The 18,471-nt window shown below is 43.2% G+C and overlaps 1 protein-coding gene across 1 annotated transcript in view; it reads left to right on the top strand.

Moving 5' to 3' along the window:
* The window catches only part of FREM2 (FRAS1 related extracellular matrix 2), a 282,364-nt gene extending 275,556 nt beyond the window's left edge, over positions 1-6,808 (top strand). Inside the window, exons 21-24 of the mRNA XM_023551368.2 lie at positions 2,622-2,748; positions 3,944-4,131; positions 4,339-4,485; positions 6,139-6,808. Of these exons, the coding sequence (XP_023407136.2) occupies positions 2,622-2,748; positions 3,944-4,131; positions 4,339-4,485; positions 6,139-6,651 (975 nt within the window). The 3' untranslated portion in view covers positions 6,652-6,808. The remainder of the gene's footprint in view (positions 1-2,621; positions 2,749-3,943; positions 4,132-4,338; positions 4,486-6,138) is intronic.
* Positions 6,809-18,471: the final 11,663 nt, after the last annotated feature.

Below are 18,471 nucleotides of genomic sequence, written 5' to 3'. Positions count from 1 at the left end.
TTCACAAAAAAAGACCAGACTTACTGGTCTGACGGTGACTGGAGGAAACCCTGAAACTACGGCCTCCAGACACCCTGCTAACTCAGAACTGAACCCACTCCCAAAGTCCACCTTTCAGCCAAAGATTAGACAGGCCTATAAAACAAACAATAACACACATTAGGAACATTGCTTCTTAGTTCAATCAATTGTATAGAGACTAAATGGGCAACACCTGCCCAAAGGCAAAGAGGAAACAGAAGGAAGGGACAGGAAAACTGGATGAATGGACATGGGAAGCCAAGGTGGAAAGGGAAAGGGGGAATGCTGGCACACTGCGGGGATTGCAACTAATGTCACAGAACAATTTGTGTATAAAATCTTTTAATGAAAAACTGATTTGTGCAATAAACTTTCACCTAAAACACAGTAAAATAAAATTTAATTTACAAGTGGGTTCATAGGTAGATATGTAAGCTGAACAGGTGTGGGATGGCATATGGGAGTGCACCCACAAGCACATATAGGTTTGGCTGAGGAAATTTTTATGTGCATATATGTGTATGTGCTACAAATACATCCATGTAGAGCACACAGGGGGCATAGTTATAAAAACTTCTTAGCTATAGCCAAACATCTTGAGGGACTGGGTCACTGGGCTTTAGAGCTTAGGACCATAGTCTCAGGGGACATCGAGGTCAACTGGCATAACATAGTCCATAAAGACAATGTTCTCCATCCTACTTTGGCAAGTAATGTCTGGGGTCTTAAAAGCTTGCAAGTGGCCATCTGAGATACAACTATTGTACTCTTTCTGTCTGGAGTGAAGAAAATCAAAGACTTAAGGAAACAATTAGTCCAAAGAACTAATGGACCACACAAACCACAGCATCCACTAGCCCGAGACCAGAATATTAGATGGTGCCCGGCTACCACTACCAACTGCTCTGATAGGGATCATAATAGAAGGTCCTGGACAGAGTGGGAGAAAACTGCAGGAAAAAAAATGAAACTCACACAAAAAAACCACCACACCTATGGGTCTGATAGAGACTGGTGGAACCCCCGAGACTATGGCCCTTAGATATCCTTCAAACCTGGAACAGAACCCACTCCCGGAAATCAAGTTTCAGCCAAACACTGAACAGCCTAGAAAGTGAACAGTAACACCCGTGAGGAACGTGTCCCTCACAACAGTCAACCATACGAGACCAAAGGGCAGCATTTGCCCAAAAACAACATTCAGAAGGCAGGAAGGAGCAGGAAAGATGGGCGAATGGAAATGGGGAACCCAGGGATGAAGAGGGTGGAGTGCTGGCACATTGAGGGAATCACAGCTAAGGTCACGAAACAAAATGTGCACAAATTGTTGAACGGGAAAATAATTTTCTCTGTAAACTTTCACCCAAACCACAGTAAAATGTTCAAAAAAAAAAAAAAAGAATGTGAGGGTAATTTTTTTCTTATCTGATCTTATCTTCTTCTGGAGTTTGCTGCCTTGGACATTTGAGAATTTTCCCCAGAGTTCTTCCGCACTTCTTCTTCTTGTTCTTCAAGGTGAAGGGAAATCCTGTAGTTCAGACCTCCTCAGAGTACAAATTGCTGTTATGTATTAGAAGAATTTTGATGCTACCTTTGGTCCAAGAACGTATACTAAATATTGGCCTTCAATGGATCATTGTTGTTGTTGTTGTTGTTGTCATGTGCCATGGAGTCAATTCCAACTCATAGTGACCCTATAGGACAGAGTAGAACTACCCCATAGGGTTTCCAAGGAGCGGCTGGTGGATTCAAACTGCTGACCTTTTGGTTAGCAGCCTAAACTCTTAACCACTTCACTACCAGGGCACCAATGGATCATAAAACCAAAAAACCAAACCCACTGCTGTCAAGTCAATTCCAACTCATAGTCACCCTATAGGACAGAGTAGAACTGCCCCATAGAGTTTCGAAGGAACACCTGGTGGATTCGAACTGCTGACCTCTTGGTTAGCAGCCGTAGCACTTAACCAGTACGCCACCAGGGTTTCCCAATGGATCATAGTATTTACAAATCCCTTCCAAAAAATCAGCCATCAAAAACTGTGCGGAACACACTTCTACCCTGACACACATAGGGTTGCCATGAGTTGGAGAAAACTCAGAGGCAACTAGTATAAGGATTTGTAAATCAGTGGATAATAGTATTTACAAACCCCTTATACCAGTTGCCTCTGAGTTTTCTGCAACTCATGGCAACCCTATGTGTGTCAGAGTAGAAGCGTGTTCCGCAGGGTTTTTGATGGCTGATTTTTCTGAAGTAGATCACCAGGCCTTTCTTCTGAGGCACCTCTGGGTAGACTGGAACCTCCAATCTTTCTGTTAGTGGTCGAGAGCATTAACTGTTTATACCAGTGGAGATGAGCTCAAGCAATGCTGTTTGTATTCAAAAAATGATTTAACCTTCCAGGTTTGCCTTCTTAATAAAGACAAAGTCAGTATTACAATTCCCTAAATTGGTTTGATTGGGCATGAAGATTACAGTGCAGTGTCTGGTGTTCCACACTGGCTGATCACAGTGGATTGTGTACCTGTGAGCCATGTGTCTGGGCACCATCAGAACCCTGAACAACACATACAAGGGGTTGTGCGTTTTGTCTTAGGTGAGTGACCCAGTGGCGGCTGAGTTCAGCTTGAACACCCAGATGTACCTGCTCTCCAAGAAGAGTCTCTGGTTGTCTGATGGATCGATGGGTTTTGGGCAAGAAAGTGACGTTGCTTTTGCGGAAGGTATGACTTTACAAAGGGGAAGGTTGCTCTGTCTATTTACCATGTGTGTCTGCAGTGTTTGCTTTATGGGATCATGTTTGAGTGTATAATTATAACCTCTTCTATGGCTTTGAGAATATAACTGAGTTATCATTTTGGCAGGGCTTTGGGGGTGGTCACTGGAATTGGGTATATGTTACTGGAGGAGTTCTATTCTGGGGAAAGTGACTTTTGAAACAGGTCTGGATTTTTGTTGTGTTTTGGTGTTGTTGAGAATATACACAGCAAAACATACACCAATTACATTCTTCAAGTTATGCAACCATTCTCACCCTCCTTTTCTGTGTTGTTCCTCTGCCATTAACATAAATTCACTGCCCCTTAAGGGTCCCATCTAATCTTTCAAGTTGCTGTTGTCAATTTCATCCCACATAGATAGTTCATAATGTTCAAGGCAGACATTATTTAACTAGTTAAGCTAAACTATTGTTTGGTTTTAAGAAGGCTTTAGAGGATATTTTTGGTTTAACGTTAAAAGATTATCTCAGAAGAGTAATTTTGGGGGTTCATCCAGCCTCCATGGCTCCAGAAAGTCTGGAGTTCATGAAAATTTAAAATTCTGTTCCACATTTTTCCCCTTTTGATCAGTATTGTTTTTTTCAAGTTGCATAGACTCAAATACTGAAACTACATCAGAGAGTAAATGCTTCAAGGGCAGGGACTATGCCTGTCTTGTTCAGTGGTTTATCCCCAGCACCTAGCAAAATACCTGGCACCTGTGGTAACTATTCAGTGCATAGCTGTGAAGTAAATGATCAAATAAACCCTCTTTTTAAATCAACTAAAGCTGTTTAGTCTTTGTCATTGAAGTTTTTTTCAGTGTTATTCTGTGTTGTATTAGTCTGCACCTTCCCAACTAACTTATAAACTGAGCTCAACCACAATGGAATGTTATGAAGGTCGAATTATAGGCCATACTGAGGCTGTTTTCACTGACGGCTAAGTATCTGAAGGCCGAAAAATATTCAGCCACTTGTGATCAATGTGCAAAGTGGTCTTACCAAGCGAGGCCCGGGAGTGGACCAGATAGTGACATTAATGCAATAAAGTCTTTGACATTTGATGCCAGAGCAGGCAGAGAAAGCAGTCGTCTCTAGTGTCACACAGATACACCTTATCACCTAACAGAAATAACATCTCCTTGTCTCTGTTCTAGGTGATACAATTTACGGCCGTGTGATGGTAGATCCTGTGCAGAATCTGGGCGATTCCTTTTACTGCAGCATTGAGAAGGTGTTCCTGTGCACTGGGACCGATGGATACGTCCCCAAGTACAGTCCAGTGAATGAAGAGTATGGGTGCTTAGCAGATTCGCCTTCACTCTTACATAGATTTAAAATTGTGGTAAGTGTTCTGACCCAAACAATGAACTAGATAGATTTCAAGATTGAGCCTTTTTGTCTTACATTTCTAAACTATAGCATCTTTTAAAATTAAACCAATCGATGACATTTTATGGTAATTTGTACCTGCACAAAATGAATATGAAATCATTCTTGGCTTGCAACATTTGGCATTATCTAAAGCAATCATCATTTTCCTTATTTAAAGGACAGAGCTCAGCCAGAGACCCAAGCCACCAGCTTTGGAAGTGTCCTGTTTAATGCCAAATTGGCAGTGGATGACCCTGAAGCCATTCTCTTAGTGAATCAACCTGGATCTGATGGATTTAAAGTCGACTCAGCACCACTCTTTCAGGTGGGCTAATGACAAGAGTACTTCCAATAGATTTGTACTTACATGCAGGCTCTTTAACCTACCTATGGAATCCCAGGAAACCCTGGTAGCATAGTGGTTAAGAGCTACGGCTGCTAACCAAAAGTTTGGCAGTTAAAATCCACCAGGCACTCCTTGGAAACCATACGGGGCATTTCTACTCTGTCCTACAGGGTTGCTATGAGTCGGAATCGACTCGATGACAACGGGTTTGGGGTTTTTTTTTTTTTGGTTTATGGAATCCCAGGTGGTGCAAATGGCTAATACACACAGCTGCTAACTGAAGGACCGGAGGTTCAAACCCACCCAGAGGTGCCTCAAGAAAGACCTGGGATCTACTTTTGAAATCTGCCACTGAAAACCCTACGGAGCACAGTTCTGGTCTGACACTTGTGGGGCCACAACGAGTCAGAGTCAACTCGAAGCCACTGATTTTTAACTCTCATGCCTAAGATGTGTCGTATGTAAATGGCAGTCCTAGTAGTAACTCTTACTGTTGGCATGAACATGAAATAAGACGATGCGTGTAAACCAGGAAACCCTGTGCTGGGCACGCAGCGAGCATCGACAAGCTCTAGCTATTGTTATTTTTATCAATATATTAATGTTCTTCTAAGAAGGTGTGTGATGCAGACGCTTATTCTGCATATTCAGAATATAAATCCAAGTCTGACAGTTGGGGGCTCTGCTTTTCTTATTCAAAACTTCCTTCCTATTGACTTTTCATGACCCTCTTTACTAGAATGATCTTGTGTGAACTGCACGACTTAGAGCAGTAATTGTGCACAGCACACAAAGTCTCCACTCTCAGAGACTCCATAAGTCAAGGTAGAAAATAGTGACACAGAGGCAGAAGGTAGAGAGGGGACATGCGCTGTAACAACAGCGAGCAGAGAAACAAGGCAGATTCAGAGACGTGTCCCATCGTGGACACCTGCGGGAACAAGTGGGCCTTTTAGGAAATTTTCTGACATCTGTCCAGACAAAGATGGGCTTGGGGAAACCTGTTATCCTTATTCAACCTACAGAGGCAAGCTAGAGGAAGCATATTTGTTATTCAGCATCTTTTCAAACAGGAAGTTGAGGTAGGATTTTTTTTTTTTTTGCCTGTTTGCGTTTTTACTGTCAACTCTGACATTATCTGACCTCTCTAATCCTGAGTGCTTCAAAGAGCAATCAGAAAATCCCTTCTTTTCACAAGCCCTGGAAAAGCACGAAAACGGACTTTCCCTGTGGTTTGATATGTAATTTAAGCAGCCAGACACACTGGGAAGGAGTCCTGGCCGACGTTCAGCAGGTTGGAGCTCTAGTCCTACCTCTACCACTAACTGCTTGAGTGACTTTGAGGAAGTCACTGAACTGCTATCCATTTTTATTTGTTCTTTTTTTTTTTTTAATGAATCAATTAGACTGTATACCGTGTAAAGTTCTTCATAGCTCTGAAATTCAGCACGATCCCCTTAAGCACTGCACAGAGTATCTTATAAAATGCTTTATAAAATGTCTTGGAGATAATGTGCACCCAAAAATAAGTAAATAAAATAATCACTTAATATCATAATTTCTCTTGCAAATAATGATGAACTAGGTTGGCATAACGTCTAATGTTCTAACGAATAGAGTTGTGTTTTCTAGGTCTCTTTTGGCCGAGAATGGTACATACATGCAATCTATACGGTAAGATCCAAAGACAACGCCAATGGAGGTATTGGCAAAAGAAGTGTGGAGTACCAGTACCACTCCCTGTTTAGCCCAGGGATGCCCCAGGCATCCACCAGGAGCCAGAAGAAGAGGGAGATCAGAAGCATACCCCCGCTGGCACAGGACATTGGCGCAAAAAATAACCGCGGGACAAACATCCAGCACATCGCCCTGGACCGCACCTACAAGCAGCAGACCCCCCAAGGGAGAGTTCCTCCTGACAGTGTCCTACCTCCGGAGCTCAACCACCCCAGCTCTGACGTCAGCCTGGTCACCGTCGTCGGAGGCGTCACGGCAGGGCTACTGGCCATCTGCCTTGCTGTCATTGCAGCCGTGATGTGCAAGAGCAAAGGGAAGCCCAGGGGGAAGGACGCCCCTGACGGCTCAGGCAGCAGCCAGCCAATGGTGCCTCCACAGAGCCACAGCAGTGACAGCTCAGAGGTTTGATGCCCGCAGATAAAATTCAACCTTTTCCTCAGGTGCCTCGGAAAAGACCACAATAGAACCCCAAAGACTTCTGGTAAACCCCACGATGTTGGGGACTTAAGTGAAGAACCTGCTCAGAGGACTTGCCTGTACTAATGGATTTTGAATTCTGTCTACTTTTTCACACATCAAAGGACAAATTCAGGCCACATCTTTCCTCTTGCCCAGCGGGCAGCAATGGTGTAGGCACGCATACACAGAGCCCTAGGTAAACAGCAAGGAATGTGTTTCCTGTTTGAGGCGTTTCCTCTTCACAGTCTAGGTCAGCCTTTTCAAAGGTGCTAACAGACTCTCACAATATTAGGAGGAGGATTATTGTTGCTACATGGTGTAAAATTTGAAGGCGCAATTATCACATTGTTTATTCGTTTTATAACAATTTATTACAAAAAAAGGTTTTAGTTGTAGTGTGACAGAATGATAAACACACAGTTTATTATGACAAGTTTTCTAGTAGATGAAGACCGCTTAGAAATATGACTAGGGGTGGCTTAAGCCACAAATCGGCTTTTCTACCACGTGAGAGAGAGAGAGAGACAAAGGGAAGGTAACTCACTAATGAGAATTTGATCTATATCTCATTCTCACCAGTCCCTCCTTGATTTATTTGCTTATTTAATTTTATATTAAACTGAAGAGTAGGTTACATCTGAAAGAGGTTGTTCCAGAGAGACTGCTTTGTTTTGGTGTAGAGTGAGTAATCGTAGAGTTATTACACAGTAACAGACCTTATTGGAGCTCCCCGTTTGTGGGCGATGCGAGGGCTGATGACATTTCTGTGATGACATTTACAGGACAGAGTTCTCTAAGAACCGAGCTGAGAACCTGTCTACAGGATTGAGCCCATAAGTGATCAGGAGAAATATCAGTGCAGGTGGTGAAGGGAGAAAGTGGTACTTATTAATATAATGTTTAACCAGAGTGCCTCTTATACTTACTTGATAGTATAAAAGAACATTTTGAGAGACAAGGTTAGCCCTCAGAGTAGCATGACCACGCAGCAATGTCCAGAACCTAAATTAGCCGTTTTCCTTACCGGTTGTCATGGAGTCAATTTTGACTTGTGGTTAACACCATGTGTGTCAGAGTAGAACCGTGCTTCACAGGGTTTTCAAAAGATGTGACCTTTCAGAAGCAGATCACCAAGCTTTTCTCCTGAGGTGCCTTTGGGTGGGTTTGAACCGCCAATCTTTCAGTTAGTAGCCACACACTCGACCATTTGCACCACCCAGTTGGTTGTACACTAAGTTGGTCATAGATGGTTAGCTTTCTAACCGGCATCTGGTCCAAATGATAGGAATTTCTACATCTGTCATTCCAGGATGGTTTTGGAGCTGGCCAGCATCATTGATCATATCCTTCTTTGATCCAAGGAGACAGCATCACTTTCTGGCATCCCCAGTTTAGTGAACTTGTACAGTGAGGTCCCTCTCCGTATCTAAAATGTGACGTGTAACACTGCTGACATTCATCCAGGAAACCAAGGGACTCAGGTGGGCTCGCACGGCACTTTTCCCGTTGACCTACAGAAACGCATTTCCACCAAGTGACAGAAAGGCCAATTAGAAAGGAAAACTCCAGGAGCTTGATGACCAATCTCGCAATGCTACTAAATGTGCTTTGAGCAAAAATAAGGTCAGGAGAAAAAGAATGATTCCCAAAAATTAACCCTCAAGTGCTGCCCAGGGTCCCCTTACACTCATAGCCACAGCCTAGCCAAGCTGAGCATCCTGGCAAAACTGAGAGTCTTAGAAAGCAAACTTCTCAGGTCACAGATGTACACCTTCTCTGGTGTCTATGAACACCAATCACCTCTTGATTGAGAAAAGAGCTACACTGGTGCTGGAAGAGGGTGAGAAGTGTTGAATACTAGCCTCTCTTCACGTTTAATACTTGCTCTGTACTTCACATTCGAAGTCTTTTAAAGAACAGTAGACTGTAGTATCCTTCCACTGGGGAATTTACAAATATCAAAGGACCCCAACAGACATATATAAATAGAGACTACTATATAGCCCCGGATGTCATTTCTCAAAATACATAGTTACTTTCTTAATTATACCCACTTGTCTTCTGGCATGTGCTTAGCTGCTTCTTTGGCTACCTCATAATTTTTCTGAGACTGAACATGAGCTAAGCAGCCTCAAGTGGTACATGGCCTTTTTACTACTTAGTGTTGGGTTCAATTTACTTACATCGTTAGAGCAAGCACTCTCCATCAACCTCATATTACCTTAGTAGTTTGGATGAGTCAGAGCCTGGCTTTTGTGCAGTCTTGAATCTCTGTCACTCAGTCAAGGTAACAAGTGAAGCAGGATTATACCAACAGTCTGTACTGAACCTCTGGGCCGGGCTGGTTTTTTAACAAATTTCACTTACAATGAGTAGTTTGAATGAGTCTGTTGTAATTGTTGTTGTTGGCTGCTGTCGAGTCCACCCCAGACTTACGGGGACCCCATGCACAACAGAACAAAGCAGTACCCAGTCTTGTGTCATCCCCGTGATTGGTTACGGATCAGACCATTGTGTGGGTTTTCATTCACTGATTTTTGGATGTAGATCACCAGGCCCTTCTTCCTAGCCTCAGTCTGGAACCTCCACTGAAACCTGTGCAACATGCACGCCTCCACTGACAGACAAGCGGCGGCTGCACATGAGGTGCGTTGGCTGGGAATTGAACCTGGGTCTCCCGCGTGGGAGGTGAGAATTCTACCACTGAACCACAAGTGCCTCACTGTTGTACATAAATTGCAGGGCTTATAGAATGAAGAACACATCTATCCTTGTCTAATAAAGAAAATCTCACTTTCAGCTTATTTTCTTCTTTCTTTCTCTCCCCTGCCTCTCTTCTTCCTCCTTTGCTTCCCCTTGAAAAAAGAGTGTGTGGGAAATGAGAAGAATGTCACCATACTTCTTAAGTATAATGTACTGGGATAGCTTCAGCATTTTCTTGATTTCTATTTAATGAATATGTAATTTAATACACATTGACAATTTTTTAAAACTCCTTTTAGTGGGAAAAAGAATCAGGCCCTTATTTTCAATGTTTTATTTTTAGGGAATTATTCTAGTCTGATCAGGAGAAATACATAAAACATCTTCCCACAGAGAGCAGGATGTAAGTAATTATAGCTCCTTAGATACTCGGTAGCTTCTGACCTCAATTAAAACAAGGTCTTGTTGATAGTACACAGTAAAACCAAAAATAAATATTAAGCATTAGTGGTTCTCTTGAGCATGTGAACCATGAAGCATTCAAATACATGCATGATAGTCTTATTCATTCCAGTCTGCCCCCAGCTAACGTTTACTAGCGTTAGCCACTTGGCGGGATTATGAAGAAACCAGGCTGCTCTCTCTACCCTCTACCCTCAGGGGGGTTAAAATTGAATTCATTGGACTAAAGGGGACAGTATTTGCATTAGGACTTCTCCTGGGCCAAGAATGCACCAGGCATATCCATGAACCATAATTTTAAAATCTCTATAGACCACCAGTGGTCATGTCTGCTCTTCTTCATCTAAAAGAAACGTAGGTATTATGGATCATTCTGATCAAGACCTAATGCAAGATATTTCAAACCAGTGATTTACTGAATTGTCCTCAAACCCACAAAGAGGAGGCAGGTTACAGAGGCATGGTGGCACTGCAGACAGGCCCACTTCCTTCTATGAGTGGGAGACAGCACCTACACCGTCTGATAGCCCATCAGTGTCATCCACGCCTCTCAGTGCCCACTCTCTCTTAAGCATCCACGGTGTTTGAACAAAATGAGTAAGAGCCAATTAGAATTCTGCTACCAGGCCACTGTGTAGCCTTTAGAAAAAAAATGGACCAACTTTAAGTGCAAAGTCAACTTTTGTTCAAGAGAGATGATTTTAATAAGCAATGTTACCTGTAATTCTTTCCCAAAGTACCAGCTCCTAGGTCAACATTAAAAATGGAAATGGGCCTGTGTAAAAATGACAGAGGCTTTTTCTGATACATATCATCATTGAGGGTTAAAATACTCCCAAGCTAATAAATGCTAAAGTAACAATAATAGAGATAAATGCAATGACATTTAAATTTTAAAATATTAGAAATTTTGTTTCTGCTGTTATTTTGAAAACACCTATTTAGCATTGACTTGGAAACCAATTCAATTCTTTAACAGGAAAAAAAATATTTTTAAAGATGCAAATTTTACAAATTTGAAAACTTAGTAATTGCACTAATTTGAAAACAAACATTTACTATTACGTTGAAACTCTTTCACTTTCCTAACTATGATAGCAATCACAAAAGGATGAAAATCAGAAAGCAAAACTGGTGTCTTAACTAACTGTGTGGTAGATGAGTGGGACTCCGATGTTCAATCAGTCCAACGTGCCAAGGCTCAGGGATCCTGGAATGTATAATCTGACAGGAAACTATAAAACCACTGTTCTCTCTCTCTCTCTGTCTGTCACACACACACACACACAGATTCAGACCAACAAGACACGTCATTTTTAGAAAAAGATGACCCTAAAGACACAGTTCTAACGGAAATGGCCCACATAAGGTTTTCAGGAAGATCAAACAGAATGGCCATTTATGAAAACATACTATCGTGGGAGTTTCTTTGATATCAGTTCAAAAGTTAGTGCACTTCATTAAGAGTTCTTCCCAGAACCAATTGAAGTACACAATAGGAATAACATAGACATTTTCAGGAAATGTTCTCCACTCCTCATTGTCCATTTCTCCTTGTTTCTGTTTCATTCGATGAAACAAAAGACTGAGAATTTAGGAGGTTTTTTTATCTTGATAAGAAAATTTTAAATAAAAGTGAAGTGCACGGTGTTTTTCTACAGTTTCTACCAAAAAGATTTCGTAGACAACTTTTAAATGGGAAAGAAAGATAGTGGATTTCTATTATGGATATCTATTTTTTTCCGTGCATGGATAGTCGTCTCTTATAAGAATTTTCAGCATCATGCCTTAAAGACAACAATGAGAAATATGTATTTTTAAAAACTAGTATTTATAAAGAAAAGAACAGCATAATAAAAATCACTTAAAATATAGAAAGGCAATTACTGGTAAGAATAAAGGATAATTTCTGTACAGACCAAAATTAAGCATGTTACTAAAAGTCCTACAAAGCAGTCTTTCACTGTGGCTTCAAGAAATTTAAGTTTTTGGCAAGGTATGTTTTAAGCCAATTTGTCTATTAAAGAAAACTTTGTCCTGGACTAGAGGCTGTGTGTTTTGTGATTGTATTAAGTGCCTACTTCCTTCCTAAGCACCTTGGATACACTTGGTAAATTTCTATTTATCTAGACACAGAATGAGATATCTGTGTGTAGTGGAAATATCTGCAGAACTTAATAGCTTTTGCAATGTTCCCATGTGAATTTTTCAAACCAACAGGGTCTAATTTTTTCATTTATTTACTAGGATACTGCATATTTGCTGGACATTGAAGTTTTTTCCTGGGAATCCAATTATGCAAACTGTCTGGAGTCATTTGGTCTTAAATCCATGTCTAAGATAACTCACGCTACTTGTGTTTCATGACTACATTTGTTTTCCTTCAAAATATATTCATGTGTTTAATGTAAATAAAGCCAATATGAATATAAATGTGTTCAAATGGCCCATTTATTGTGGTACATTCTGTAACTTTTATTTACACTAAGATCACAAAATTCCTGTCATAAGTCTTTCTTTTTTCATTCTGGTCCCAGAGCCTGGAGGTTTTGCAGGCTTCAGAACTAGGATGATATGTTCCCGTTACCTCCGCGGTTGTTGCTGTTGTTAGCTGTCATCAAGTTGGCCGTGTGCAGCAGAATGAAACAATGCCTGGTCTGGAATCAGACTGTGGGGATTCATAGGTGTTCATTCCCCGATTGTCGGAAGTAGATCACCAGGTCTTTATCCTCCTAGTCCATCTTAGTTCAAAAGCTCCAGTGCAGCCTGTTTAGCGTCACAGCAGCATGGAAGCCTCTGTTGGGTGGCGGATGGTGGCTGAGCAGGAGGAACATTGGCTGGAGATCAAACCTGGGTCTCCCACAAGGAAAGCAAAAATTTTACCCCTGGACCACCACTTCCCCTGTGAAGCTGGTGGTGAAAATATGACCACTCCTCAGCTGGATCTACTCGAAAGGTCCTAGCTCCTTCCCACTTTTCTGAAGAGTGCAGAAATTGCCAGGAGCCTGCCAAGAGTAATGAAGATTTAGAGAAAACAACATATTTGGAGTGACTGACACTTTGTCCCAGGAGCAGGGTGACAAGATACCACTATAAGTCATGAAATCCTGCCCAAATGCACTAATGAGGATGGATCAGTGATCCATTGCTGGGAGTCTCTACTGCCAAAGTGGACTGGTCACCTTTATGCAAACTTCATCCAAGTCCATAATCATTTAATTTATCATAAGGTCAGATTTTTAACATGGGGCCACCATTTGATACTAAGAGGAAATGCAAAAGCAACATCTTATAGATGTTGAGGGATTTTAGGTGCCGTGAGTCAGTCCAACTCATAGCGACCTCATGTGACAGAGTGGGACTGCCCCACAGGGTTTCCCAGGCTACAATCTTTATGAAAGCAGATCTCCAGGTCTTTCTCCCACAGAGCTGCTGGGTGGGTTCAAATCGCAAACCTTCCGGTTAGCAGTCAAGCCCTTAACCGTTGCACCACCAGAGCCCTATGTTGAAGAGTAATCCTCCCAAAAGGGGAAGCAACAAAAGAGAAGGTGGATGGAGAAAAAACTCCCACTTCAAAGCTCTACCAGCACTTCCAAGACTATGACAAAAAATGGCCAGGTGGTTGCAGAAAGGGTGTGATCAGCAGCAGAAATTTGTGGCTCAATCGATCTTCACCATAGAAGTAAAGGAAGAACAATTGGCTTGTGTGGTTTCCAAGGTCTAAGGAGAAAACCTGTAGGAAGTCTGGGGGAGGGAACCTCCAAGATTCCAGCCCCTCCAGGATACAGACAGTGGGAGATCTCCCTGCCATAATGTCACAAACACCTCAAATCATAAAAAAGCAAACCCGTTGCCATCGATTCCAACTCATAGTGACCCTATAGGACAGAGAAAAACTGCCCCATAGGGTTTCCAAGAGTTACTCAATTTAAGGAAAAAAACCCAAACCAAAATTAGTCAAAGTGGATCTGATTAGGGGAAAGCCATCTGAAAAGTAGGCAAAATGCCAGGGACAGAGAAAGGTCGATGTGACCCTCCACTGCTGATTCCTCCCTTCTCCACAAGCTAGCAACCAAAGACCAAACCCACTGCTGTCTTCAAATCCAACTCATAGAGATCCCAGAGGGTATCCAAAGCTGTAAATCTAAGGAAGCAGACTGCCGCATCTTTCTCCCTCGGAGTGGCTGGTGGTTTCAAACCACCTACCTTTTGGTTAGCAGTCGATCTCTTTAACCACTGCGCCACCAGGGCTCCTTTCCAAGCTAGTAAAAAGCCCCCCAAAAGTTTGGCAGTAATCTTTGAAAATTCTACTCCCAGCAGCCCAGAGAGCTTTTTAGGATACTAAGATGACTTCCTAGGAATTTGTTGTTGCCATTGTTGGTTGCATACTTGATGCCGTCTCAGTGACCCCATGTGACAGAATAGAACTGCCCTATAGGAATTTCCAGGCAGATCACCAGGTCTTTCTCCCAGGGAGCCACTGGGGGAGTGTGAACCATAAACATATTGGTTAGCAGCCAAGCGCTTAAAGGTTTGCCCCACCAGGGCTTCTTCCTAGAAATTGCAATGTGATTAATTGCCAAGCGGCAAAAAGGGGTAGAGAAAGCTATTGGATAGGGCAAGGTTAAATGCAAAAAAAGCCTGTGGCGGGTCAATGCTGCACCCAGGTAGTCATCAGAAGAGTATTTGGAAAGGAAATATGCAAAAAGAGGTCAGACTATTTCTTCAGGCATTACTCAGAGTGGAAACCGCTCAAAAGACTGTGAGTTAGAAACACTTAGGCTTTATTAGAACACAGGAGAGAAATGGCCGGAAGTAGTTCAACCATCACTTTCGGTGACAGGAACCCCACCCCATACCACCACAATTATGTGGCTTGAATTCAGAAAAGACCATTAATTTGGGAAGCAGGTAATAGTCAAGAGTCCTGAGAGAAGGCCTCATAGGCAGTGGCCTGAATCAAAATAGCTCTGTTTTTGATTTATAGCCATCACTCGTCTCTCAGTTTGTCGTACTGTGGTGGCTTGTGTGTTGCTATGATGCTGGAAGCTATGCCACAGGTATTTCAAATACCAGCAGGGTCGTCCGTGGTAGACAGGTTTCAGGGAAGCTTCTACAGTGAGACAGACTAGGAAGAAAGACCTGGTGATTTATTTTCAAAAATTAGCCAATGAAAACCCTGTGGATCACAACAAAATATTGTCTGATACAGTGCCGGAAGATGAGCCCCTAGGCTGGAAGGTACTCCAAATACACAGTGGCACAACAATGGACTCAAGCATTCCAACAATTGGGAAGATGGTGCAGGACTAGGCAACATTTCATTCTGCTGTACAGGGGGTCACCATGAGTCATAGCCGACTGGATGACAACTAACACCAACACCAACGCCAACCCTTTCTGTGGGGATGAAGCTCCAGGCTCACAACTTGGAAGAGCACTTTTCACAAAGTGTGCATGGTTTGGCAAGCCAAGTCCGTGGTGTGCTGGTATCTGTTTAACAACAAGCTCTCTGAGGAAAACATAGTTCTGAGTTGTAGTATTTACTGATTTCCGTGGTGTAAATGCTCCCATCCTGGCCGATTTCAAATTGTTAACATAGCATCAACTAGCTTGCAAAATTCCCCAAAATTTAACCATCAGCTCTCACAAGCAGATACCAGTTGTGATGGTTAAGGTTATGTGACAACTTGGCTGGGCCATGAATCTCTGTGGTTTGGTGGTTATGTAATGATGTAGTTTGGCAGTCATGTAGTGATGTAGCCATCATCCATGATGTGATACGTGATCAGCCAATCTGTTGTAAGGGGAGTTTTCTTGGGGGTGGGGGCTGCATTCAATATATATATATGGACATTCTGCTTGCTTGTTTGCCCTGGATCCCACGTATGGCTCGTCATCATCTGACCTCCAGTTCTTGGGACTTGAGCCTGCAACCTGACATCTTACCTGCTGATCTTGGGTTCATCAGTCCCTGAAGCTCCATGAATCAGGAGAAGTCTCTGGCCTGACGCCTGACCCACGGACTTGGAACTCACCAGCCTCTACAACCACATGAGCCATTTTCTTGAGATACATTTCTCATTAGATATATATACTTCACTGGTTTTGCTTCTCTAGAGAACCCAGCCTAAGACACTAGCCTTGAGCACACCACTGAAAACACAGGTTCTCTTTCAGCCTCACCCACCCTCTCTGCCTTGCAGCTTTGTGCACCTCTCAAACTTCAGAGCCACAGACATGGGCAGTGGTTTTTTTCATGCAGTGGAGGCTTGCCAACCCCAAGCAGCTGGCATCCAACAGCCATTTTTAAAGGCCAAACAACTGATGTCTATAAATGGGCAGTTTCTCCTGTCAGCTCTTCGTGGGTGGACCCCATGTATTTTGGGGTAGGTGTCACTAAGGAGGAGCCCTGGTAGCCCAGTGGTTAAGAGCTTGGCTCCTAACCAAAAGGTAAGCAGTTCGAAACTATCAGCTGCTCCTCGGAAAAACCTATGGGCAGTTCTACTCTGTCCTATAGCGTTACTATGAGTTGGAATTGACTCGACAGCAACAGTCCTTTGGTTTTTTTTTATCACTAAGGAATGAGAAAAGGGAAATTTTGCTCAAAATTGGTGGCAGCATGCGCTATTGATGGGCTTGGAAAATGAGATGAGAGCTCATCAATATGAGATGAGGCATTAAAATAAAGAGTATTCTAGCAGCAACACTTTTGCAGAATTGTGGGACAATTGTGTATTATAAGTACAGGCAACAAGAAAACAACAGTGGAGCAAAGTAAGTTTCGTTTTAAAAAGAACCGAATAAAATTCAATTTAATTAGACTTAGGAGAAATGTGGACCTACAGAACACTTTGCTATGGTTCTGATGATCAGAACGTGAAGAGACTTTTACCTGGGATCCCAGCTGATTTGGGCACCATAATCCTTTCTGTAGTGGGAGCAGGCACGGCAGAGAGAGGAGCAGCGCTGAGGGGCAGCTTGAGTTCTGGCGACACCCACTGTCTTCTGATGAGTGAGGTCACAGCACTAGCTTTACCTCACACTACTGCATCCCTGGGCCTGTGCTACTCCCACCACAAAATAACAACATGATGAGAGAAAATCTACAGAAAAAAAAAAAAAAACACTGCTAATGAGCCCGGTGGTCAACAGAGGCAGAATTTGTCACCCCAGAGGGATGGCTGCTGCCTAGAGTGGCCAGGGAAGGAGAAGAGGTGAGTCGCTAAACATCTCTCTAGTGACAAACCTTGTTGTGCCCATGCATGCAGAGTAGTACTGCATCATGGGGATTTCAGGGCCGTGACCTTTCAGAAGCAGGTCTCCAGGCCTATCTTCCGAGGTGCCTCTGGGTGAATTTGAACCACCAACCTTTCAGCTAGCAGTCAAGTGCTTCACTGTTTGTTCCACCCAGGGATAAATATAAAGGACCCATATAAAGCCAATATGTTGACTGGTGACTTCCAGCCAACATGGCACCATAGACAGAAGCACCACTCCATCCCTCCACAACAAAGACCCAGAAAACTAACTCAAACAGGGACAAACATCATTTCTGGAACTCGAAGTATCAAACGAAGAGATAACTCAGCCAAACGCTGAATGGAATAGGAAACTGACAGAGGATACAGAGGAGGAGAGATACATGCAGAGGTCCCCTATCAGCTAATGCAGCAGGGATTCGCCGTCTTGGACGCCAGTCAGAGATCGGCGGACAGGGAGCACGGGAAAGCAGCTTCACAAAGCTCCCAGCAGAAGACAGAGCACCTGGTGACAAGTGATACACGCTTTCCTACCCCCCATCATTTCCCTGCTGCTCTACCTCCGAGCTTCCTGGCTGGCTGCAGTGGCTCAGTTGCCCGGGAAGTGCAGCTTGGATTTGCCCCACGCACATCAGAGATCGGCAGATGGGGAGCAGGAGAAACCAGCTTCACGAAGTTCCCAGGAGGAGACAGAGCACCCGGTAAGCAGCAATATACACTTTCCTAACCCCCACCCTTCTTCCTCCCCGCCCCTGCCATGGCTTCTTTTTCTTCCTGCCAGCCACAGTCTCTAGGCCAGGAAGCAACTGCTTCAGTCCCAGGCTGCTTGGATTCACCCCACCTACACTGGCTGGGTGCCTGAGCGCATGGTGCTTTCTTTCCGTTTGTTTTGGTTTCTTCCGTGCTTCCCACCACTTTCCCCTCCTTTGTCTTGAACACCTGGTTCTGTGCACCATCCTTCTTCTTCTTGAAAGGCTGTGAATTTCTGCTCACCTGGGAAACCACTCCCCTGGCCGGCGACACCATGCTGGTGGGATCCCTGGATTTTGGGGGGGGGCGGGTTTTGTTTGTTTTTTTGCTTTATTTTATTTTGCTTTGCTCTGTTTTGTTTTCTTTGTTTTTTGTTTTCTTTTTCTTTTCCCATCTTGGGAGCCCTTTCTAGCTGAACTGCACTGCATGGCTTAGGAGTTACTTCCTCAGTCTGCATAGCAACTGGGGGTACTTCTTTTTTCTTTCTTTCTCTCTCTTTTTTCCTTTCTGTGTTTCTTCATTTCTCAGTTCTCATCTCTCTATACTTACCTTCTTTTCCTACCTCCTGAATTCCTGGTGCAGTGTGACATCT

Source organism: Loxodonta africana, chromosome 17, assembly GCF_030014295.1.
Source record: "Loxodonta africana isolate mLoxAfr1 chromosome 17, mLoxAfr1.hap2, whole genome shotgun sequence".
NCBI classification, from domain to species: Eukaryota; Metazoa; Chordata; class Mammalia; order Proboscidea; family Elephantidae; genus Loxodonta; species Loxodonta africana.
The sequence above is the reverse complement of the archived record's forward strand: the minus strand, read 5'-3'. Positions and strand labels throughout refer to the sequence as shown.